We start from the raw sequence: 26,833 nt of genomic DNA, 5'->3' as shown, positions 1-26,833 counted from the left end.
AGAAATTTTGTATTTTACATGAATTTTACATGCTTTCCTTGGATGCATGGATGTCTCTGCGTCATGTGTGTACCTGGTAGTAGAGGAGGCCAGAAGAGGGTGTCAGGTCCCCTGGAACTCAGTTACACAGTTGTTAAACAACCACATGGTACTGACAAACAAATCTTGTTCTTCTGAAGATAAGCCAGTGCTCTTAACCACTGAGCTACTCATCAGCCCCGCTAAAGATTTATTTGTTTTAGATCCTTAAACACCTTCCTCCAAACCAGTGTATCTGCCAGAATGAGTTAGATTATCCCTCTTGCCTTCCAAAGGAAAATACTGATTTAATTATAAAAGTTCTTATCTTCTGGCAATAACAGAATGAATTCCTTCATTAAATCTGGATGTCAATGAGCCTAATAAATAAGAAATCTCAAAATATGATATCCTCAATGAAGTTGCCAATATATGCTAATTTTCAGATTATGGTAAAATACAGAAGAAAATGTAACTGCTCTAAAAATATAGAAAGGAAAGCATAAAAGATATCAGTTGTGACTCCATTTGAAGAGCTAATAAAAAACTAAAGAGACTTTTTTTTTTCCAATTTGGCAGAAAGAAAACTTTAAAGTCCATCTTTTACAATTTTTCCAAACCATACTTGCTTCCTTCACTTCTGTACCTTAAATCACCAAATAATCAGTAACCTTACACATCCCTGTGGGATAAACCAACAGGAACAAGGTCGAGCTACCTGTAGCTCAGATTTAAGCCTCTGAGACTCAAGTACTGTCTACCTTTGTCTTCCATGTTCACTGAATGCCGGTGACTTGAGTAGTAAGATTTAGTAATCCAATTATCTGATCTAAGATATTCCTTCCAAATAGCAAATGTTATGAAGGAGATAGACCAACGTCATAGAAACAAATCCCACTATCTTAACTATCTACCACTAAAACCACAGTATATAAACACAATATGGCCTCAAATTTTTAGCCACAGCCCAGTATAGAACTTTCCTCAAATATGAAATCAGTACATGAAACTTCCATACTTTATGGGAATAAAGGAAAAAGAGAAACCTGGAATTGCTCAGTCAGATAAAGGTATGCCATCTCATTTCTGTGTTCCTCTCATAGCATGTGACATTTATCCCAACAGAATGGTTCATACAGGAAATTGAATCTACCAATTTGTTTCATGTTTGCCAGACAGGATCTATTAACTGAAATAATTAGCAACACACTCATAATAGTTATAACTACCCAGGAACTGTCAACTGCTTCCCCTGGGTTGTTCCTACGTAAATTGCAGGCACTTTTAAACATTGGGAGGTGACTACCATGAACAGTTACTTATTTCTAAGTGGACAGACAGGGTCTCGTGAAGCTAAGGTTGCCCTCACACATGTTAGCACTGAGGATGGCCTGGAGCTGCTGGCCCTCCTCACTCATCTCCTAACTGGCGGGACTACAAGCGTCACACACTGCGCCCAGCTGCGCAATGTATTCCTTGCCCTTAGCTCTCTACTGCTTGCTAATGGCATAAGATAACTTAAAATAGCCAATGTGAAAAGCAGGTGACTAGCTGGATGTGACGGTGCACGCCCTTAATCGCAGCACCTGGAGGCAGAGGCAGGTGAATCGCTGTGAGTTCGAGGCCAGCCTGGTCTACAAATCGAGTCTAGGACAGCCAAGGCTACACAGAGAAACCCTGCCTCGGAAAACAACAACAACAAAAAAAAGGAGGTGACTAAGAAATCTCTAAAGATAACAACAACAACAATAACAACAACAGCAAACCTTATGGAAAAAATTTTAAATGTAGGAAAAGGCTTCTTCAAAACCAGAATTCAAATTACTGAGCTTTAAACAAAAAAATGAGGTATTCCTTTTTCTAGCTAACTTGTAGGCACTCCTTACCATCCTCATTCAAGAAGAGTTTGTTGAATCTTAACCCACTTGGCTCTTTTCCAACATAGCGATGCACATACTCAGTCCCCAGGTCGTTCACCGCAATGGCGTATTTCAGGGGTTTTACACAGGACTGAAGACAAAAGGGGACTTTGGTGTCTCCAATAGAATGCCTATTAAAGTAGATTTAAAAAACAATTAGCACCAACAAGAAACTGTTACCTGCAAGATTTGATTTGTTCTGTTTATCTTAATTCTAATTTATAAATATTTCTGCATAATTCAACCACAAGTGTTTACTTGAGCATTAAAGATGTGTAAGGGCTGGCTAGCTGATGCCCAAGCCTGACAACCTGACTTAATCCCTGCAAGCCACATGAGAGAGAGGGGATTCTACAGGTTAGCCTCTGACAGGCACATAATAAATGTAAATATTAAACAAAACAAATGCTTACAAGGGATACTGCAAAAATTGGCAACAGCTTAACATCTCAACAGAGTAAGATGTCAAATCAGTAACAAATTTTCTTACCCCTACCTACATTCAGAGTAAACCAGCCCTTTTAAAAATTACTCCTTAAAAAATTAACATGTTCAATTATAATTAAAATGCTTTTTATTATAACTTAAGGATAATTTATATTAGATAATTAAAATCACAAACACATGGAAGTTTTAAATTTTACCTTAAAAAGAAAAACCTAAAAATTCTAGGTTTACCTGGCATGTAGTCTTAACAACTTTAGGGCGCGGCCACACACAGTGGCGCACACCCGTGACCAAGGGGAAGCACAAGCATGAAGACACAAAGTCTGGGCTACGGGAACGTTTAGAAACTGGCTCAAAATTGAAAAAGAGGAAAAAGGAACAAAATTGTATCACTAATATAAGTTTATCAAGCTGTATATACTTAATAGTTGTATACATTTTTATATTGTTTTTTATTTTAAAAAGTTATTTTAGGGATTATAGCAGTAAGCTAAATTTTTTTCAGTGATAAAAACATAGACATGGCATCATTCTCTGATTCTTCTAACATCCAAATTAGAATTTGACAATAACCCTTAATGTGTGACTTCTAGAAAAATAATATATTTTGTATTGAGCTGTGGACAGGCGGTTTTGCTGAGTGCAGGCGGGCCTGTGTGCCCACGTGTGAGGAGGCTGACATCAGCTCTTCCTCCACCACTCTGCACCTCACTGAGGCAGGGTCTACTAAACGTGGAGCTTGCCTAGTTCCTAGTTTTGTTAGCCAGCTTGCAGAGGATCTCTGCCCCTTGTCGACTGCCACTACATTCGGCCAAGATTCTGTGCCAGAGACTCTAACTCTGGCCTTCACACTTGCATGCCAAGAACTTTATCCACCAAGCCATCTTCCCTCAAGCTCAAAAATTATGTTCTTGGAAAAAACATTCCCACACTCTGGTACTATTCCCCAAAGGTCTCTCTTAATTTAGATTTTAAAATCAAATCATTCTCTTTATTACAAAACGTCCTGATAATTCTGTAAGAATCCTCATTTCTTAAATATGCTTTACATGCATTTTATATACCTGTTTTGCAACTTTTACTTTGCAAATGGACAATGTGATAGGTTATGTATGCTACATAAGTTCAAGGACAGCCTCAGTTGCATCGTGAGTTCAAGGGCCAGACCGTGCTAAATGAAATCAAGCAGTCTCAAGCTCCAAAATAAAATTAGTTCCTTTCTATCTTATGTCTATTGTTATACAAAATTCAAGGCTTAATGTTGTCTTTTCATAGTCTTTAAAATAAACTTACCTTTGCCCATCTACTGTACAGACAGATACACCCCACAAATCAGGACTGAACTTGGCCAGCTGAGGAATATAATCAGCAACCTACCCAAAATATTGGAAAGACGTTAAGAGATGCAAAACAGGCAGTGTGTTTCCTCTCACGGATGACTAGCTGTCTGATAACTGTATCAACTTAGAACACTAATACATAAGCTTAAGTATTAGCAGGACATTAGGTGACTTTTCTACCATTGTCTGATTTCCAATACACTCTTTCTTCCTAAAATGCAGAGAATGTAAAACAGGGACTTAAAGACTTTAAAAATAAAATACAATTCTCTCTGCTACTACTTGGAGCACTTGGTTGGGAATACTAATGAATGTAGTGCCTGAAGCTGCCGTTGCTGGAGGCGAGGACGTTTTGGATTCTTCTGTAGGACGGCGGATAGGCTGGTCTCAAACTTGCTTCCAGTGGAGACTCCTTTGAGCTCCTGCTCTCCCCTCCTTTATCACCTTCTAAATGATGCTGGGATTACATGTAGCCACCACCACACTTGCATTTCCCTAATTTCTGAAAACTAGAAATATCAGAATGTCAACTGAAGTAATTTTTATTAATTAAAACTGTGAAGCCAGGCTGGAGAGGTTGCTCAGAGGTTAAGAGCGCTGACTGGTCTTCCAAAGGTCCTGAGTTCAATTCCCAGCAACCACATGGTGGCTCACAACCATCTATAATGTAACATGATGTCCTTTTCTGGTGTGCAGGTATACATGCAGGCAAGGCACTGTATACATAAACAAATCTTTTTTTTTTTTTAAAGTAAAGTCATTTCAGTCATTTCCAAATTAAAGAGAGGTGGGGACAGGACGGAGGGAGGGACAAAGGGAGGGAGGAAAAGAAGAATTTAGTCAGGCATGGTTGCCCACACCTTTTATCGCAGCACTCAAGAGGCAGAGGCAGGCGATCTCTGAGTTCGAGACCAACCTAGTCTACAGAGTGAGTTCCAGGACAGCCAGGGCTGTTACATAGAGAAATCCTGCCTAGAAAAACCAAACCAAAAAATAAAATAAAATAAAATAAAAATAAATAAATAATAAACTCGGCTTCACTATAGGCAGAATAAAAAGTTAAATACTTATAATGATTTAAAAGCACTAATTCTAATAGGGCTTGACTCTGAGTTTCTTGATCTGTAAACAAAATATCCAGGTTTATTCTGTTTATATTAAATGTTTATATCAGGAAAATATGTGTATCCAAACCTTACCTTTCCTCCAGACTGCTTTTTAGCACTTTCATATAATTCATCAATGTGTGAGGTGAAAGACATAAAGTCGGGAATGACAAACTTTCTTCTAAAAGCTTGTGTCAACAAAACGATGTTGCTTTGAACACACCTGTGGAATGTGATGGAAAAGAATAGGTACCTTTCAGTTATAAGAATCTGCTTAACAGCACTAATTGGGAGAATATTAACATTATCATTAAACAAGAAATCATACAAGTCAAATTTAAAACATATTCTTCCTATGTTCTTTTCTTTCCTTCCAGCTTATCCTAAACAGATTAGAAGTAAATTATATGTGCCTAAACTTTTTGTCAGATACTAAAATGGTCATGCATCCTTTGATGTTTAAGTATTGGAAAAATTGTCATAACCCCTGGAGTTGATAAATACTCAACATGAGATCTGGTTAACAAAAATCAGCCTTTAATATATCATTCTTAGCTCCTGTATAATACTGGGTAGTATTTCTCAAAAAGTTAAATAACTGCATTTTAATATATTTTTTCTGAGTAACACCTTGAAAGCTTTGTAAGATAAAACCAATTTGGTTTGGTCAAACTCATCAATTTTCTTAAGTGAAAAACATGTTGACATGTTTATAAAAATAATATATATTTTAAAATAAATTTCTTATAAAGTAGTATAATAAAATTTATATTACCAAAACCAAAAGCAAGCTCTATGTAAATATAACACACTACAGAATAAAAGACATTTCATTTTTAAATTAAAAACCATTTCAAAGACACAGCACTCTGATGATATAAACCCATATTCTGCTTTCTTCTGAAAAAGATTAAGTGAAACACTAATAATGTGTTAAATGTAATCCTGAAGAACTCTGTGTGTCATAGTACATTTTAAACTCTGAACTGAAAATAATCTTGAGATTTCTGAGTATCATCAGTAACTCAGCCAGATTATTAACTGGCAAAAGACAACTTGCTACACATGGACATCAAGATGCAATACTAACTACAATAAATATTTTAAGGAAAGTCTCATAATAAGATTTTTTTTAAAGGAAGAAAAAAGAAATGTTAATGTCAGACCATTGCTATAAAAAGTTATTTATGTAACTGGATTCCTCACAGATAAATGATGTGACACTAAATTAGCATGCGTCCAGAAAAAACAAAAACAATGGGTATTATTAATGATCTTGTTTAACCTTAAAAATATTAATGCTTTCTGAAGAACTTCCTCACTTTACAAAAAAGCAAATGAAATTAAAGGTTGAATAATGTACTAATAAGCATTATCATTATCATTAAATATTTATTTATTTGTTTGTTTGTTTGTTTTTCAAGACAGGGTTTCTAGTGTATCCCTGGCTGTCCTGGAACTCTCTTTATAGACCAGGCTGGCCTCGAACTCATAGAGATTCACCTGTCTCTGTCTCTCAAGTGCTGGGATTAAAGGCATGCGCTACCATGCTCAGCTTAAATATTTAATTTTTATATATCTCAAATAGCTTCTAAAATTCAACTCCCAAAAATCAAAGTTGAAGGGAAATATAGTAAGCATACCTTTCTCAAATGAAAAAGGTTAAATTCCTAAAATTAAATTACTACTTATTTTTAAATCAAATATATGAAAACTTAAAATTATCAACCCACTGCTATCCTCCCCACACACTGTTATTTTAAATGTTTAAAACTAATCAGGAGGCTGGAGAGGTGGCTCACTGGTCAAGAGCACTGACTGCTCTTCCGAAAGACTTTGGTTCGATCCCCAGCACCCACATGATGGCTCAGTTTGTCTACTACACCAATTCCAGGAGAGACAGGATGCCCTCCTCTGGCCTTGGCCAGGCCTTGGATGCCTGTGGTGCACAAGCATATATGCAGGCAAAAAGCCATGCACACATATGTCAAAATAAAATAAAAGCAGAATTAATCAGCATCTTTAAAAAGGGTTCATAATCAACAAAATAGTACCAAGTGTTTGTTTGTTCTAGCATAAGATATTAGTGAAAAAAACATGTGGAATAGCCTTAATGGTAAGTTAGCACGAAAAAGACAATTTCAGCCTTCAGAAGACTCCAACTACACATAATGATGGGTGTTCAAATAATAAAGATTTTCTTGGAAATTATTTTAACATAGATGTCCCCAGTGTACTACAAAATAAAAGCTATTGAAAATGAATTCTGAGGAAAAATGCTTTTGCCTTTCAGCAGGTAAAAATCTTTCTGTGCTTTGTTCAATCACTTGACAATTAGGTCTTATAAATACAATGTACATTAATGTATTACATAATTTTTCACTAGTAACTAATACATAAGTTTTTAGAAAACCAATTAATTACAAATGCAAACCATTTTCTGTCTCTAAAAACAAGTCCAAAACTATAATCACACAGAAAAACAGTTCTTATATTTCTATGGTTCAACAATGAATGAAGGAGTGAATAAAGAGTGTTATTAGCACAAATATTTTCTTCCTCTTTTAACTTTAATGAACATTAGTATAAAAATGTTGACTATATAGATAGACATAGGCACCCTCCAACTTTCAAATGATATAATTTATCCATGTTTTTAAAAAGTCACATACAATACTTGTTTCTCTACTATAAAGACTAAGTAGATTTATTTTAGGTAAAATATCAACACTTTGACTTAAACCAGAGTTATTTATCTTTATAATTACTTCTCTCAGAATAAAAGGCATTGCATGGAGATGACATTTTATTGCTGGCACCCCAACTAAGGAACTTCTTACAGTTGACATCAGAGAAGCAATGTCTCTGGAGTCATCACCTTTCAGAGCGACCTGAAAAAGCCTATAGCGAAAGATAGGTTCTGAGTTACCTCATTCAAGAAATGAAAAGAAAAACCCTTTGCCTATGACCTGCTATACTGTGTTTCCATGTCAGGTTGGGGACTGCTTACATTACAATCATAAGCTTTTAAAACTTGAGTTTGGGTTTAAAGTTATTGTAATTATTATAGATTAGTTCAATTACCAAAAATTTTAGCATTGTGGTTCCTTGGGTTCATAACTGAGAGAAAACATTTCATTGCTTTTAATTTCATAATGAAACAATGTTCATAAAACACATTTTAAAGCAGGTTTAAATGTGCAAATTAGTGATTCCCTTTAAGATTCCAAAGCCAGTTCCTGATGTCTGCTATTCACAATCAACCTACCATCAATTAACTACATTCACAGATAATCTGAAATAACTTCCCAAAAGGCATCATAATGAAGACAGAAGACAAATCCTAACTACAAAGGCACAAATAAATCTAGAGATACATTAATTTCCTGGTATACAGATCACCAGACTCAAATTCCTAATACCAACTGCAAAGTAAGCTTAAGGGCTACACTTTAAAGTTAGTATTAAAAAGAACCAAGAGCCTTAGTTCAAAATTGGCAGATATGTCTCAAACTTGCCAGAAACTTCAGAGAACCTTACTTAATACTTATTCCTCCCAGGGTCTCCAGAATTTTCCCAGGAGAGATCTAGAACAAATCATTCAATCCACCAAAGAAATAAAAGGTAATTACACACACACACACACACATACTCACACACCTTATAAATTAAATGTAGAAATCCTTTGGATCCCCCTCAACTTAAGCCTGTAGTTTAGAAACAAACTAACAAAACAAAAACTACTGTTTTCAGTTGTTTATAATTTCATACTGCTTTCCATTAACTACTAATAACTTAAAACATTATTTAACTCTTAAGATCAATTACAAAGATGTTCTCTACTAAAACTAATAAAAATACAGTAATGAAGATTAAGAAGTAGATAAGCTAATTCAGCAATGCCAAAATGTTCTCATTAACAAATCAAGGTTTTAATCTTCAAAGTTATCTTAAGTGCTCAACTATTTTGCAAAACAAACAACAACAAAAGGAACTAGAGAGATGGCTCAGAGTTTAAGAGCACTGACTGCTCTTCCAGAGGTCATGAGTTCAATTCCTAGCAACCACATGGCAGCTCACAACCATCTATAATGTGATCTGACGCCCTCTTCTGGCCTGCAGGTGTACGTGCAGGCAGAGCACTGTATACATAATAATTTTTTTTAAAAAAATGGTAACAGCCAAAACCATCCATTAATACATTTGAAAAAAAGACAATCAGGTGATAAAACTATGAAAATATTAGGACTACATAGCTTTCTGAAGTCCTCTTATGTTCATCATCCAAATTACCATATGGAAATAAACTCTAGACTAAACTGAAAAAGTCAGCAAATCATGCAGCCAGAACAGAAGACACAAACAATCTAATCTCTAGGCACAAAACATTTGTGGCTAACTTTCATTAGAGCTGATTTAAACCCAGTGTATAGTAGAACCTCAATATATACCATCATTGTTTGTCAAAGAATGGTATTTACAAACTCCTTTTCTCAGTTACACTAAAGTCTTTAAAATGTAAAATAGTGTTTTAAAAGCAAAATCACCATACAGCATAGCAAATCACCATTAAAGGTTTGGCGGAAATTTTTACTTTTTAAAAAGATCTTTGTCTAGCATGACACCATCTGACGTTGTCTGAAGAGTTAATCTTAACATATCCATACACTCTTTCAACCTGGGATCAGACGTTCGCAATCCTGTAGATTTGAGTGCCTGTTTTTAAAAAAATAAAAGTTTGTAAATACATAAGGCAGATATTGTATATGCTTATTCCAACTATAAGTTTCATTCCTGTATATTAAAGTTTCTACCCAAGACTTGATCATGTATGTAGTATTTGTACAACTATTACCCACTTTCTGGACATGTTTCTCATTGTTTCTTTTTCTTTCATTACCTTGAAGTAAGCATGATAAAAATTTGAAAACGACAAATACTTGTGGGTCAGAACCTACAGGCCAGATAAACTTTAAGACTACATTTGAGCAATATTATGTAACTAACTTAGTATTATTTCTTTGAAAATTGAGAAAGACATAAAAACTTACTGTAATAAACTTGTGAACAGGTATCTTTTCTTGTCCTTCTGCAATTGTATAGAACAGCAAGTCTTCCAAGCTAGGTAACAGACCCTGTTTTATTTTACTAAAGGAGAAGCAAAATAACACAGTTAGTCCTTGTGTGACTAGTCAGTGGACGAAAATCAAGTCCACTATTAAATAAACACTCTACCAGACTACAGGTGACATGCCAGTCATCAACACCACAGGCATAACGAACTGATTCACCAAAATCAAATCCGAACCATTAGAAACCACATTGAAAAAAAGTTTAAAAACATTCATCAGCAATTTTCAGTGCCAGGTCATTTTTATTTTCACATACATATACAATTTTAAATCTAGGTTCTACTTATGAACCTAGATTTTTCTTTTCTTGATGATAGCTATTCTGATTGGAGTGAGATAGAATCTTAAAATCGTTTCATTTGTAGTTTACAGTTCTCTAGTAGCTAAAAAATGGTATAGACTTTTTGAAGTATTCATTAGTTATCTATACTCCTGTCATTGGCGGACTAGACGGTTTGGGGCAGAGGGTGTAACTGCTGCACGTCTTCACCTATATCAGGTGTTAGTCTCCATCTGGTGCATCCTTGCCAGGGTTCTTATGCCCATTCTATAGGCTGGCTGTCTTTCCTTGGCTCTGCAGCACCTTCTTGATTTCACCTAATCCCATTTTCAATTCTTCAAGTCCTGTTCAGACAAAGTATTTAGCTATGCTCATGCTCACCTGCTTTCTCTAGCAGTTTCAAAGTTTCAGGTCTTAGGTCTTAGATACATTCTGAATTAAAGTTTGTTGTGTAGAGTAAGAGATGTCATGATTCTGTATGTTGAAATACAGTTTGCCAGTTTCATTTTCTAAGGTCAATGTCTGGTTTTGAAATTTTCATTACCAATAGATAGCAAATACTTTAGCCATCTGCTAAAGTTAATATCTTGTCCATAAAGCCCAGTATAACCACTCATTACTAATTCGAGTTCAGAAAATGTTCAGGTAGGAGTCAACATTTGCTCTATCTCTATAAAATATTCAAATAGTGGACCTAATGGCAAAATCTGGGAGAGATAGCAAACTATTGATATACACAAGTTCTTGAACCCTGGCTATTAATACTAGCTGTGTAATCTTTAGGCTACTTAATTAACATTCCTGCAATTCAGAGAAAGGGGGATATAGTGTCTACCTCAGAAAGCTGTCCAAAATAGAGAGCTTACTCAATACAGCCAACATTTTTAAAATGCGCTTGATGGAATGTAAGCACGCAAATGATGGTAAATGAAAACTAAATGAAAAGATAGTTGGTCTTTTCTTTTCCTCCATGTTTATGTATGTGTGCAAGTGCCTGCAGAAGCCAGAAGAGGGCATCAGATGTCAGGAACCCAGATTACAGCACTTGTGAGCTTTTTATCATGGGTGCTGGGATGCAAATGAGGGTCCTCTCTTTAGATCTCTTGTAGTTATTAATTCTAAAGCAATGTACATTTACATTAAAAAACTCCACAAATCACAGAGTATTAGAAGAAAAATTTACCAAAAATTCTTAATAACTAATGTAACCTAAAAGTACAATTTATCACTAGTATGTTTTAAAAATTAACCTTTATAAAAAGCTAATAACATAGCCTGTACAATTTCAACCTCAGACAACTATTTTAAAAAGCACCTACAATTTTTTAATTATAACTGAACATTACTTACAAACTTTGTGTTTTATACTTATTTAAACCTTTCTAATTTAATGATCTGGTAACAGAAATGCAAGTCTTACAAAATATACCATAATTTCTGGTATAAACAAATGTACTTGCTGACACTATCTCCACAGTTGGAGAAAGAAACTAAGCTCAGAGAGGTTAAGAACTTCCAAAGGTTGCACACCAGTAGAAAGGAACTCTGAATGTCTCTTTTGTTGAATCTGGGATTCAAGCTACATTAGTGGTCCTCTGACTTACTACCTAGTTATTACATTTACAAGGCACAAGCATGTTTTCTAGGTTTTATCCTGAACTAATAGCCTTAAACAAGAGTTCAATAATAGTGATGATCCAATATTTAAAGAAAAATTGAACCAGCTGTCAAAATCAGTGAATAATAGGAAACAAATTATTTACAGAAAGTGGTTTGTCAGATAATGGTAGTTTATCACTTTAAAAACTGCAGAATAAGCTTTCTACATACTTATCACACCAGGAAATGGTATTTACTTTGCCTAAAAGCTATGTAAATAACATGAAATACACACTTCTTTCACTTATGGTACATTGTTAAAAATTTTTTAAATGGTCCTTTATTACCATAGCTAGCAAAGTGAATAATATTTACTTGCTTAAGAGAAAAGAAAGTAATTTGTATTCATAGGAGGAAAAATGTAAGCCATGCCTAAAATACATGATCATAAAATTGTCATGGTTGGTATGGCAGCTCATAGCTGTAAGCCCTGCACTCTGGAGGCCAAAGAAGATTCTAAGTTCAAGGCCAGCCAGGGCTACAGAGTAAGGCCACAGAAGTCACTACAGCTTGAATCAAACACAAATACTTTCCCCAAACTTTTAAGAAATCAGAAATCACACCAAAGATCTTTTTTTGCCTTATCCTGGTTTCTACTTCCCTAATTATTGCCTTCATGCTGTCATAACCATATATTTTGCTATTAGAATTCAAAAGCTAAAAACTACTTTTAGAAATTATATCCTAGAATGACTATTTTTTCCTATTTTATCAACTTGACACAAATCTAGAATCACTGGGGAAGAGGGACCCTCAACTATTGATCAGGTTGTCTTGGCCTGTGGTCACGTCTGTGAGGCACTTTCTTCATTGCTAGCTAAAGTAGAAGGTCCCAGCCCATACATAGGCCTATCCATCCCTGGGCAAGTGCACCTGCACGTTCTCAGAAATGCAGCTGAGCAAGCCACTAGCATTCCTTTGTGGTTTCTGCCCTAAGCTCCAGCCTTAACCTATAAGATGAAATAAATCCTTTTTATTTTCTCCCCTAGGGTCATTTGGGAAACCTCAGTTGCTCCCATCAGTTGGTTGGTGGGCAGACCTATGGCACATTTTCTTGATTAGTGATTGATGTACAGGCCTGGACCACCATGGCAGTGCCTCTCCACTGGGCACCCGCTCTTGGATGCTATGAGAAGCAGGATGAGCAAGCCACGAGGAGCAGTCCAGTAAGAAGCACTCCCTCACGGTGTGCTCGGATCAGTTCCTGCCCTGACTTCCCTTGATGATGGCCCGTGATGTGGGAAGCATAAGCAAAATAAATCCTTTCCTCCCAAGCTGCTTTTGGTCATGGTATTTTATCCAATAGAAAGCTAAACTAAGAAATGTGTATATCACAGCAACAGAAACCAAACTAAGAACTGTTAAAAACAAAACAAAACAAAACAAAAAAAACAATCTTTTACAAACCAAGGAGATTATTTTAAACAAAGGCCAGTGTTTCATTGCAATCACTTTGGCACAACTACAGTTGACTTATTCAGAACTAAACTACAGGGAGAAGTTAAAAAAAATCAGACTCTAGCTTCTTACAGGGAAAATCATCCTGAAAATATAACGAACAGCCCCTTTTAGGTATAAACTCATCAAAGAGGTAACAAACAACCTTTACAGAACATAACAGAAGTGGGGAGGAAAGATAGAAGTTGGAGATATGGATTTTTAGGGTCTTTGCCACACCTAAAAAAAGATGAATTAATTCAATAAAATGTTTCACTAGACTGTCAATAACTTTGTGTATGAGCGTGGGTACTATGAACTTCATTAGGTAATTTACTTTTCTGGGTATTTTGTGAAGTACCCAAAATGAGGTAGAATTAAATGACCTGTGAAGTCATTTTGTAATCCTAATGCTAATGAGCATCTAAAAATGATGTCATAAATTCTAATAAAATCCTAATTTTATTCAGTATTTACATAGCCTTATTTTACAAGTACATTCTTACCATAAAAACTATGCGTGGTACTTAATGATGTTGAACTGTATGCCTAAACTGGCTAAGATGGTAAATTTTATGCTATTATAATTTAAAAATCAGATAGAAGAGGTGACAGTCATGAAAATGAAGAGGGTAGAAATTAATACAGCCTAAGAAAACTAGTTTTAAAAAGAAGCAAAACCAATCAGAGTACCAAAGAACCCTTTATACAGAAATATATTTTAGTGCAGGATAAGCAAACTACAGTAAATGAAGTTTACAGACCTGGTAAACAGAAACACTCATTTACCTACTACTGATGTTTGCTTTGTACCACAGCTGACCTGAGAAGTTCTAAGAAGCAGAGAGGCCAAGAAAACTGAGATTCCACAGTATCTTGCCTTTAACAGGGAAAGTTTAAAGTATCATTCTATTAGAGCATAGTATAGATGCTTCATTAAACAACAAAAGTGTAATGAAAAATATTTAAAACTTTGTTTTAATATGACAGAGAAATACTCAACTACTCTAAAAAGACATCAAAACTAAATTAGAATTTACAAGTTTGATGTCTGAAGATTTTAGTCTGTATGACTGTATAATGAGTGATAAAAAAAAGAACTGCCCAAATTAATTCTTAATCATTTTATGCAATTTTTTTGGTGCAATGATACTTATTTATTATTCTTATACAAGCAGAAATGAAACATCAAAGCAGCAGTAGCAGCAGGTTATCAAGATTTAACCAATAAGCATCCTCCATGTTTTAAGATGTTTCCACTCAGAAGGGAAATCCTGCTTAGAACCGACTATTAAGTGGTGGGAAAACATGTCTACTCTCATAAGCCAGACTAATACTGTCTTTTTTTGCTGTCCTTCTATTACTTTTTCTAGGCTTTCTTTAAACTTAAGATCAGATAGCTCTTAGAAAAAAACTGTAGTCTAAGGACCGTAGTACTTGACTTTCTTAAAACTTTTAGAAATAGTTAATTTATTTAACTACCTATCCCATTGATGCTGAACAAAGGAACCCCTTACAACTAACTACATTTTAGCACAGGAATAAGAAAACTACAGCAGTGGTCATCCCCTTCTATAAAAGAAGTAGTCTGCTCTACTATGTAAGACACTATATTAAAAATATTAAGGAATAAATCTTTCTATATTCAGTTTATTTTGTGAGCCTAGATTTCCCCCAAATATGAGTACTTTATGAGTTTCTCTCCAAGTTTATACTCCTTTAAAAATTCCCCCTCCCCCACACACAAAAAATCCAAGAAAGTACCTGTCAAACTACCAAGATAACTTTGAAACTTCACCAGAAATGAGTAAATGAAAATACATTCCCCCTGAAAATTATCAAATTGGTATTCATTTTGCCAAGACAACAAGCTCTATGCTTTACTGAATGTCACATACCAAGCAAGGAATGGATACCTCACAAGAGACCACTGTGTTCCTACTTTACCAGTCACAAAACTGTCAAGTTCAGATGTCATTTCTATGCACTATTTCATAACCAAATCAATAGTCTAGAGTAAAACTGGAGTGTGTATATGTGCAACTGTGGGGAACACTGATGGATATTTTAAAAATACTATTTTGTTCCCTCAGCTTTAAGCATTCTCCTTACTGGTAAATAACGTGGGTGAAAAAGTTTACATAACTACAAAATAATTCCCTTGATCTATATGGGATTTGATATTGCTTAACTATTTAAAGAGTATTTTTTCACCTCAGATATTGGAAGAATATAGTAAGGGTTTTTGTTGTTGCTTTGTTTGTTTTTTAACCAATTTCAAGTGCCTTAAATACTGAAGAAACACAAGTATCTTCACAAACTTGCTCTTTCAGGTGACACTTACTTTTCAGAAAACAATATGCTTCCTCTTTTTTGACTAGATATCATCACCTCATTTCAAAAAACAGAAGATGAGCCACACGTGGTGGTGCGTGCCTGTAATCCCAACACTTGGGAGGCAGAGGCAGGTGGATCTCCATGAGTTCGAGGCCAGCCCGGTCTACAAAGCAAGTCCTGGACTGTCAAGGCTACACAGGGAAACCCTGTCTTGTGGAAAAAAAAAAAAAAGATGAAATTGGGGGCTAACGAGATGACTCCGTGAAGAGCACTTGTTGCTCTGACTGAGGAACCAGGTTCGATTCCCAGCACCCATAGGCAGCTTACAAACATCCATAACTCCAGCTCCAAGGACCCGAAGCCGCCTTCTGACTAATGAGGGCACCAAGTATGTGTGTGCTGTATATATTTGTAGGCAGGCTAAACACATTAAAAACTAATACTTTTTTTAAAGGTGAAATTACATTGGGTAGCTCCCTAAATTTGTAGGTGGCAGACTTCTCAATAAAACAAAGTTGCAAGTAAGACACTAATATAAAATTTCAGGACTCAAATTTCTATGTTCAGTGAACTTTATGTAAATTTGTTTAAATTAATATTAGCAGTTAATAACAGATCATATTCATGTTTATCAATGACTACTAGATGCCTGGCTTAATGTAAATATTAGGCTTCTAAAATATGACATATAGTTAGTTACCGGCTTCATTTCCAGTTAAAACCGTAACATATGCAGTTATGTGTAAAATCTAGGCCTAATCCTCTGTATGGAAAAAAGGAAAAAGCTCATGATTTGAAAGTTTACTCCTAGGGAAATCACAAAACAATGAAAGATGACTAAGAAGCACAAAAAAAAAAAAAAAAAAAAAAAGATACTCTTTCAATCTAAACTCTAACTTAAGTGAACTGTAGATACTTTTAAAAGATCTATTATTCTAAGTATATGTATGTGAGTTTATCTGTGTAAGCCTATGAGCTCAAGCATATGCAGGTACCTGCAGAGACCTGGAGTGGGTGCTGGGTGGAGCGATACAGTCACTGGACATGATGTTGGGAACTGAACTATGATCCTCTGCACAGCAGTACATACTCTTAACCACTGAGTCATCTCTCCAGCTCGGAATTGTAAATGTTAACCTTTAGAAATTAGGTTGATACAACTCAGAAGGATCATAAAAGTATCTGCCGCCTATTTCAAATGCTTTTATTATCCAACACCAAAATATATTATCTACATCTGTCAAATGCTGTCAATTTCATTTTCAGTACTGCTTGAAATCTTAACATTGAAATTCAATTCTCATTAAGGACAATGCAATAATTTTGTGCCCCTCACATTCCATTTATTAAAAGTAGGAACTACGAAAATATGCCATTACAATTTGAAGCTACATGAAATAGCTTTTGTATGCACTTTATTTCTAAATCTAAACACTCTTGTATAACTGAATGCACACTTTAAATGCCAGATTTCGTGAAGACGTACTAAAAAACTACACACTCCTCATAGCTCAAACTCAGAGATCTACCTGCCTCTGCCTCCCTGAGTGCTGGGATTACACGTGTGTGGCAACTCGCCCAGCTAATCAAAGCTCTTAATGCCACAACATATTTGTAACTAATACTGTTCATTATAATCTATGTTGGTTTTCTGAAAGGGATACCTACATTAAGACTCTAAATTCATTTTCACAGTGAGCAAAACAGACAATTAGGGGAAAAATAATGCATCTGTCAATACATTTCAAGTCACATCATTTCAAGTCAATACATTTCAAGACAGAACTTGGCTTAAGAACTAAGAAATCATCTATACAAAGATGAGGATCAAAGCAAAAGAATGGAGGTCCTGTTGAGAAGGTAAAGTGGGGGGAAAATAAAGATCCCCAAAGTAGCCAGGAAAGCAGACAGAACTGCTTTAAATTAAAACAATCAAGCCGAAGCTGTTTGGCTTTTAATGATGGAATGAATGGTGATAAGTAAGACCACTACAGAGGAAGCTTGAGCAAAGATCATTATGCTTATCTATAAGGTCTTAAAACGTTAGTCATACTACCTTATCAGACTAAAAGTCTGTGGACAATATAGTACATGGTGATACTGGTTCAAAGAGTTTTTACTGGTTTGGGGGGAAAATATTCAACTTGATTATATTCCAATGTCTACCATTTAAGATAAGGTTAATAAAAATATAAGGTCCTAACTAAGGAAAGGAAAGCAATATTAACCGAGAGTGCTGTGATTAAGCATTAGTTTGCTCTGACCTTATTTCCCAGCAAAGTTTAAAAATGTGAACTGCATAAATCACACAGTTTCATGTAAGACAGGTTTCTTTCAGGATAAATTTTCACTGGGAATTAAAAATAAAAATTGTCACATGAGGCTGAAATTCAAATCTCAACACCTACAACAGGTGTTTAGAGTAAAAGAAATTTGTATTTAGTGAATAAAAGCTATGTAGTTTTTAACACATGTCCAACTTAGTTCTAAGCCTTGTTTGTATAAAATGACAGCTCTTAATTTTCACATGGCTATTTCCTAGTAACATTGTAAAAATCTGGCAGTCCTATGAGTGCTAGCAAAATAGATGGACTGCTGCTGGCTGCGGAAGGCCCATGCTTTGGCGGCTGAGCATTTAGAAAAGATAACAGGATCAAATAGCAGCCGGCCTCCTAGCATGAAAGGAATGCATCTCACACAGAAAATCTAAAGGTTCAAGAGGAAAACTTCACTTGTGGAAAATAGACCAATTATAATGCTTTCTTTCTACCTTAAACTTCACTTTATATAAATTCATGGCAATTTTGACTTGAATCCTTGATTGGAAGCTCTCTGGACTACCAACCTTTCTGAACTGGCTCTGAACCTGTCTGGTTATTTAAATTTTTGGAAAACACACACACACACACACACACACACACACACACACACACACACACACACGCCAGTAGTCTAGTTCCTTAACTAAGGCAAACAAGATTATCTTATTGGCACTTAACACTCTCCAGGAATCTGAGCAAATCTTGGGGAATTCCCTCCCTTAAACTGACCTCTTCTGCTGGGCAAGATGAGGGCAAACAGGATGGGGCATTAGCCAAAACAACATTCCAAATTATTGCTCTGACATGATTTATTAGTATTATTAATAAGGCAATGAAACTAGAAACGTGTGGGGGAGACAAAACACAAAATTTAATTTTCCTATTTCATTTGGGGGACACTAGAGCGGAGGTGGGGGTGGGGTGGGGTCTGAAGTGGTGGTGGTAAATCACCATCACAGAACCAGACATACTTTTAATAGGAAGCACCACTGTGAGTATTAGCTAGTAAGTGGTGGTATACTCTGCAATTCTGCTCATTATAAACATGTGCTTTTATACCATGAGCCTGGTAAACCAGATGATGGTAAGGTGAGCCCTGTATGTGACTAAATGTACAGAATACATATTCTACTTCCTAAAACATTAGAGCTGTAAGTTTAACCAAAGTCTGGGTTTAAAAAGCAAACCAAACCCTAGGCAGTGGTGCATGCCTTTATTAATCCCAGCACTCGGGAGACAGAGCAGGCAAATCTCTGAGTTAGAGGCCAGCCTGGTCTACAGAGTGAATTCCTGGACAGCCAAGGCTACACAGAGAAACCCTCACTTGAACAACCCCCTCACACACAAAAGAACAAAACCAAAGAGCATTAAAAGGGATGAGTCGTGTAATCCAATACATTCCATAATGTGCCCATGATCAGCAAGCTGGTTTGTGGTATGAAGCCATTATCACAATATCATAAATTTTGTCCATCACTAAGTGTTTTTTGTTTGTTTGTTTGTTTGCTTGCTTGCTTTGGTTTTGGTATTTCGAGTCAGGGTTTCTCTGTGTAACATAGTCCTGGCTGTCCTGGACTCGCTTTATAGACCAGGCTGGCCTCAAACTCACAGAGCTCCGCCTGCCTGGGATTACAGGAGTGTGCCATGGCACCTGGCCACTAAGTGTTATGCTTTGTTTTTTAAAGTGTGTTTTTGTTATTGTTGTTTTGTTCTTTTAAAGAGCATTTTCCACTCTGGGAAAATAACCAGGAATGTTTTAGGAAGGTTCTGACATCAATTACAGGAAACATTAAGCAGGCCTGAGATTAAAGTTATAAAATTCACACTTTCAGTTTGACTTAAACTCCTGTGCAGAGCTGGAAAGAGAAGTAAAAACGCAAAACAGGATATACTGTGTCAGAATAAAGTCAGAAATATAGGATGCAGGGAAAGCCTGAGAGTCAGTGTTTACCTAGTTGGGAAAACTAAATCTATTTATATTACACAAAAGCATTCAAGGAAGTGTTATATTTAAGAAAACTCAATTTTGTTTTGGGGCTAAATCCCAACACTATACACACAATGAGTCAACATCCTGTCACAATTAAGTTTCCAGAACTACTTAAGATTTTTGGGGGTGTTTTATATCACACATTTTTGATCTTAGAAAAATACGGCCACCTCACAGAAGCCATCATACAAGCCCTCGCTGGTCCCCATAGGAACAGGTGCTCCACGCTGCGTGCCTCATCCTCTAGGCCACATGTCCCTACTCCGCCTAATCTCATTTCTGAAGCATTATTTCCGGTGGCCCAGATGGCTCTACGCACGCCAAAACGATCCACCTCATAAGGATTAAGAAGCCCCTGTCACATCTGGCATCCAGTGGGACGGTGGCCGAGGCTTAGAGAACGCAGGCAGGGGAATTAGGGCCTGAAAAAAAAAAGTGAGTCGGGAAGGTAAGAGGCGCTACTGTACGCCCGACTCCTCAATGTCACTCGGGAGAGATGGATGTTGGCGTGGCATCACCCTCGCAGAGGCGGGAGGCGGGCCAGGGTTGCTGTCCCGAGCCGGGGCGCTGAGCACGCGGCACGGTCGGGCAGCAGCCTCCTCCGGGTGCTCGCCCGTCGTCCCGGGGCGACCCGCGCGGGCCGCGGAGGGGAAGTGGGAGCAGGCGGAGGGGCGCGGGCGGGGCCGGGCCTGATCACATGGCGCAGCCGTCGCAGGCCGCCTGGCATCGCTTTCTTTCTCTTCCGCGGACCTCAGCTGCCGCGCCGCCGCCGCCCCGGGCCGGACCCCTCCCCTCCGCCTCACCCACGCCAACTCACTTGTCGCCCGCGGCCACCATCTCTTTGCCCTCGCTGTTGCCGAACGCGTCCGTCTCCCCCTGGCTGTCCTTGGGGCCCGGGGCCGGCGGGGCTGCGGGCGGCGACGCCCCGGGCTGCTGCTGCTGCTGCTGGGGCTGCTGCTGCTGCTGCTGCTGAGGCGGCGCGCCCCCCTTGCCCAGCTCCTGCAGGATCTCCGAGGGCGAGCTGGACAGGCCGCCCGCGCCGGGGCCCTTGGCGCGGCCGCCCCCGCCCCACCACGGGTGGAGTCGCGCGGCGGCCACCAGGCCCGCGGCCGGCCGGCTCCCGCCCCGGGGGCGCCGGCACAGCGTGCCGAGGGGCTGCGCGCGCCGCAGGGCGGCTCCGACGGCGGCGGGCGGCTTCAGGAGCAGCTCCCGCAGCATCGCCGAGCCTCGCAGCCGCATCATGCCGCCGGCGCCCGCTCGTCAGAAGAGGATGCTCCGGGCGTGGGCCGCCGCTCTCCTGCCGGAACGGAGTCGCGCACGGCGGAGGGAGGGCTGAGAAGAGAAAGGGTCCGCGGCGGGGTGTGGCCCCTGCTCCGCCGCTCCCGCCGCCGCCGCCGCTGCTAACGCCGCCGAGCCTGCCGGTAGCCGATGCTCCGCCGGCCGCCGCGAGCTCCGCACTGAGACGGACGCGCAGGGGAGGGCTGGAGACATTCCGCTCTCCCCAGCCGGGGGCGGGAGGACGCCAGCGGCCTGCCCCTTGCGCGCTCTCCCATTGGCTCAGACTGCCGACCTCGCTCCTGATTGGCGAGCGGATCAGTCAAATTCGCCTCCGTGCCCGTGCGCGGTCCCGCGGGGTCCTGGAGGGCGGGGAGAAGGGCGACTGACGTGTGTGGCCTGGTAGCCAAGCCCTGCCGGAGACTCTGCCCTCGCCCCAGGCCGCCTGAGGCCACGCCGGGCGAGGACCGTGGGCTCCGGAATCTGGTCATCCCCGGTGCAGGTGCGCTCCCGGGATGCGCATCCTTGAGCTTTTGAGGAAGCCGGAGTGCGCGAGTCCTGGCTGCCCAAGACTGGAAGGAGGCAGGTCGCCTGCCTGTCCAAGCCAACTGCCCTGCAGCTAGTGATCTGGGGACGCGTCTGCCCTTCTGAGGGCTTCGGTCCTGCCTAGGCAGCTCTGAGGAGCTTCATCCCTCTCCCAAATGTGCTTAAAACTTTCCATGGTTGGCTACTGCCCAGAAGCGGAATGTTTTGGAAAAAATGAGCAAAATCCTTTCAGCTATGCAACTTAAGACATTTAGGACGCTGGCGCGTAGGAACAAGGAAAAGAGAAAAAAGCCAGAGTTAGGGTGGTTCTCCTTTCCTAAAATGGTTTTTTTTTTTCATGCACACCAGTTCACCGAAATTTTTGAACGTCGATTATTTCATTAGTGCTAGTTGTCTTGAAAGCAGAATTGCAGATACCTTTCCTATTTTAAAAGCCGATTTAGAACAGAAGCATCCGAATACCATGTCTCGAAACCGTCTCAGTCCAACATCACTTCATCCATTTATTCTTTTAGATCTTTGGATCATATATTTCCTGAGCCTGAACACACATTCCACTCCAGAATAAAAATGTGTTTGAACCATTACCTGGAACAAATAGGTTTAAATGCACAGATTCATCAAAGTTAACAGGATATTTATGAGATGGGAAAGGTGTAATTCACCAGATGTAGTAACTCAATAAATCTTTAAATGTTAAAGTAGATTAGTAACCAAAAGATCTGACGTACCCACATGTTATATTACATACAGGTTTGTCATGTTTAGGTTTTTTCTCTTCAACCTGCTCTTTAGATAGAAAAGTGTGAGGAAAATGACCTTCTAGAGAAAACAACAACAGAATTCCAAATTACTTGGATGGCTTTTATTATTGCTTAATGTTAACTTGTCAAGTATATTAATATTAGTGAATCAAAGTTATGATATATTTAGAGAAGAACATCACATTTTGGAGGAAAGTTAGCAAATATTACCCTTAATAACATCTAACTTCTCTTTCACTGACTTACAGGTGGCTTACAAACCTTAGTGTTGTTCAGTTTCTTAGAAATGTTGCCAGTTTGCTTGTTTTGTTTTGTTTTGAGACAGGGTTTCTCTGTGTAGCCTTGGCTGTCCTGGACTCCCTTTGTAGACCAGGCTGGCCTCGAACTCACAGCGATCCTCCTGCCTCTGCCTCCCGAGTGCTGGGATTAACGGCGTGCGCCACCACGCCCGGCATGTTGCCAGTTTTTACTGCTTCCTGTTTCTCAACCTCATGCCACTCCTCAGCAGTAAGTCAATATTCTCACACCAGTCTTTCCTAGTTTCTCCCATTTCTCAGTGAAACCGCTTCTGATGGTTAGAGATTTAAACACTTTCTAATATATGTAACAATTAGGAGCTGGGGCAGGAAGGACCCAGTGGAGAGAGGGCTTTGCTCAAGCTTGAGGATCTGAGGGTCAGATCCCAGGCACTTCCCTCAACTCTGTGCCTGGAGTTGTACGTCTGTGTCCCCAGCGCTGGAGGGGAGAGGCAAACTGTCCCTAGGACACAGTGCTACTCACTCTAGCTGACTTAGTGAGTTCTAGAATCGCTGACTGCCACACAGGCAAGCACACTGCACACATGGGCGCACATGCATACATACAGCCATAGAAAAAGAAAAAATAAAAGTAAAGAAGAGGCGCCTACTGGTAGGTTATTTTCTAGAGTTTCTGCTTTTCAGAATGAACTGATAAGAAAGGACAAATGCTGCTTCTAACATTTAGAAAACCTGAGTTTACTAAGGTTTATCCTCTAAGGTAATAAAACAACCAATGAAAAAGCTACAGCAAATCAAAATTATTATAAATAGAATAAATATGACAGAGCACTTTGATTTTTTTCTTCATCTTTTATTATCTATTATACAGCTTTGGAAATAGTGTTTCTATGATGATAAGGTTAACCATATCCCCCATTAATCCAAACTGTCATATCAGAACACTTTATACACATATAATAATCCAAGGAAATTCCCGCAAGAAGAATGGTTCTGTGTGGCTAGGCTGTCAGACACTCTTGGACTTGAAATTTGCTAAGAGGGATGCAGCTGCACAGGCCTGGTGAGGTAACCATGCAAGGGAGGAACCAGAATGTGTGCGCTTTGCTCCTGCTCTAAGCTGAGGAATGTTGCTGAGCTTGTCCCTGAGCTCTGCTCTTCCTGGCCTGGAAAGGCCAATGCTTCAGGCCTGAAACAGAATCTCTCTATCTATTTCCCATCTTCATCGTCGCAATCACTGAGCTTAGTGTTTGTTGTCCAAGAGGAAAACAGAAAGTAATTCTTTTTAGAGCAGTGGCTCTCAGCCTCTTTAGGGGGTTGAGCGACCCTTTCACAGGATCACCGAAGAGCATCAGAAAATAGATATTTACAGAAAACAGAATTATAATTCCTAACAGTGGCAAAATTACCGTTATGAAGTAGCAGTGGAAATATTTGTTGTGGTTGGGGTCATCACGACACGAGGAACTGTACTAAGGGTCACAGCACTAGGAAGCATGAAAACAAGTGCCTTAGGCTAAAGCTGAAAAGACCCCTCCCCCACTCTGCTTTGTTTGAAATTCTCCTGGTTGAAGCTTAGAAGGCTTTGCTGGGGGCTGGAGAGATGGCTCAGTGGTTAAGAGCACTGGCTGCTCTTCCAGGGGTCCTGAGTTCAATTCCCGGTAACCACATTGTAGCTCACAACCATCAGTAATGGAATCTGGTTCCCTTTTCTGGTATATGCAAAAACAAAGCATTCGTATACATAAAATAAATAGGTAAGTCTTAAAAAAAAAAAGAAAAGAAAAGAAAAGAAAGAAAGAAAGGCTTTGCTGGAAAGCCCTGGTGAGCACGGCTGCTTTTCCCGGGGCTGACCCTCTCATTTATGAAATGAGGGTAACACTAGCTCAGGTAGAACTGTTGCAGGGATTACAAGAGCAGCAAGTGTAACCCCTTGGAACAATACCACCCTGTTAGCTGTCCTTGCCCTCTGGTGGGTAAATTGTTATGTTACATCATCAGTTCTCATGTTTATTATTGAAAAACCCAGAAGGAAGTTATTTAAGCCATCTTGGAAAATACTACTTAAAGAATTAAAGTTAGCATCCTTGAATGAGATCTGTTATTTACTTCCTTTTAGAAATAAATTGCAAAATACCTTAAAATAGAAAGGGAAAGGAATAATTTTTTAAAAGTTGGGCTCAGTTCACAAGGTACCAACTACTTAAAAATAACCTAAAAATTTAGAAAGAATCACTAGGGAGAGAGGAGGGTGAATCCATGTATCAAATATCCTAGCATATAGCAGTAACACTTAAATGCTGCCATTTTAAGCTTTTTCATTAGCCTCCTTAAATATGTTATCTATACAAATGAAATCCCATCTGTAATAGGATTTCGCTAAATATGTCCCACATATTTGAGTGGTCTGGCTGAAAATACCCTCTTTTTTTTTTTTTTTTTTTGAGGAGCCCCTGCTGGCTAGAATGGGAGTTGAGGGGGGAATAAATAATGTCATTCAAAGTGATATGGTAGACCTCAGTTAGTTGACTTTGTAAATTGATACTGTTTGTACTTGGACCACACTAGAAGCCATGGACCTCCAATTACTCCTTGAGTTTTAAAGTGATTTTCTTATTTTTCTGTGGCTGCATAGAAAATTTTAATTAACTAAATCTCATCCCAAAGGTTTAAAAAAAAAAAAAGTTGTGTTACTTGGCACAGTAGCAATCCCCGCTCCCCTGCTGAATTTTTGTAAATAGTTCAAAAGCTAGTTGAGTGATACTTGCTCAAGAAGAAAATGTCTTCTATGAGAGATTGTAGTATTGTCCCCAAATATTTGTGTTTCTCCCCAAGAAAAGGTTTCATTGATTCACTTTTTTGTGCAGACTTGGCCCTGACGAAACATGCACGGCCTCCCGTGCCGTGCCACTGCCGTGCCATCCTTTGGCTCTGCCATCACTCTCCTCCTTTCACCTGGCCATTCCAAGCAAAGCCAACACTTAGACCTGACATAGACTGTGAAGAGAAATGAACCTTATTGAAATTCACTTAGAGAGGAAGGTCAGTACCACTGGATAACTTGGCTTAAGCAACCTGTGAAGTATCCAACCACACGGATTGTAGTGAGCACCTAAAAACTCCGAACACAGTTGAAAGCTGTAGACCAGCTGAAACTGAGACTCACTGAGCAGCTGATGACATCACCCATCACTTCTCAGGGACAGTTAAAAGTTCAAGTAGGGAACATTTCATTGACACTTCCAACGCATCCTATGTATTTAAACATTTTAAGTGGAGAAAATTGGTGACTATTTGAAAGACAAGCCACATATCAAATATGGAGTGTTTGGTTTGGGGTATGATGTCTAATACTGTTTTATCTTCTGAAAATTTTCACCTTTTTTTTTTCAGCTGCAGAAAAAAAAAACTTGTATTTATGTTCATCTAGTGGTAAGAAGCCAATGGCTCAGCTCCATGGGGATTGTTCTATGAAGCTAACCCTGCCCCCGCGCGCGCGCGCGCGTGTGTGTGTGTGTGTGTGTGTGTGTGTGTGTGTGTGTACATGTGCTATGATGTGTGAATGGAGGTCAGAGGACAACTTGGAGAAGTCAGTTCTCTCCTTCCACCACACAGATTCAGGGGAAAGCTTAGGTTGTTAGGTTTGGTGGCCTTAAAAGCCTTTGTCCACAGAGCATCTCAGGAGTCCCTGGCTTTTGATATACTAGGTGAAGAGAAATTAGCATTGCTTCTCCAAAGATACTAATTTATTCAAACGATAGGTTCACTTTCAAAGCGTCTAACTTTAAAGTAAGTACCTGGTTTCTCCTGCTCAAATAGAAGGCACGAGAATGTCACAGAGTATAAGAAGTTGGTTTGTTATTACGCTGAGTCTCATATGCCCAGCACCACCCGGTGTGTTCTGGGTAGGGCTTTCTTCACAAGTACTGTTGCATACAGTTGCAATGTACAGCAGTTTTCCATGTTCTTTAAATCCTTATAAAATAACCAAGATGCTTATTATCA

General features: G+C 38.9%; 1 protein-coding gene across 4 annotated transcripts in view; it reads right to left on the bottom strand.

Annotated features, from left to right (window-relative positions):
* GLS (glutaminase) overlaps positions 1-21,370 on the bottom strand; it is a 70,713-nt gene extending 49,343 nt beyond the window's left edge. For all 4 annotated transcript variants that reach the window (XM_084778891.1, XM_084778892.1, XM_084778894.1 and 1 more), the window contains exons 1-6: positions 20,804-21,370; positions 9,882-9,978; positions 9,425-9,546; positions 4,924-5,053; positions 3,678-3,757; positions 1,905-2,068 (exon numbers count right to left, since the gene is read on the bottom strand). In XM_084778891.1, the coding sequence (XP_084635017.1) occupies positions 1,905-2,068; positions 3,678-3,757; positions 4,924-5,053; positions 9,425-9,546; positions 9,882-9,978; positions 20,804-21,228 (1,018 nt within the window). In that variant the 5' untranslated portion in view covers positions 21,229-21,370. The remainder of the gene's footprint in view (positions 1-1,904; positions 2,069-3,677; positions 3,758-4,923; positions 5,054-9,424; positions 9,547-9,881; positions 9,979-20,803) is intronic.
* Positions 21,371-26,833: the final 5,463 nt, after the last annotated feature.

The sequence above is a fragment of the Acomys minous genome, assembly GCF_964271855.1.
Source record: "Acomys minous genome assembly, chromosome: 4".
Taxonomy (NCBI): domain Eukaryota; kingdom Metazoa; phylum Chordata; class Mammalia; order Rodentia; family Muridae; genus Acomys; species Acomys minous.
Note: the sequence above shows the minus strand (reverse complement) of the source record. Positions and strands in the feature narration are given on the sequence as shown.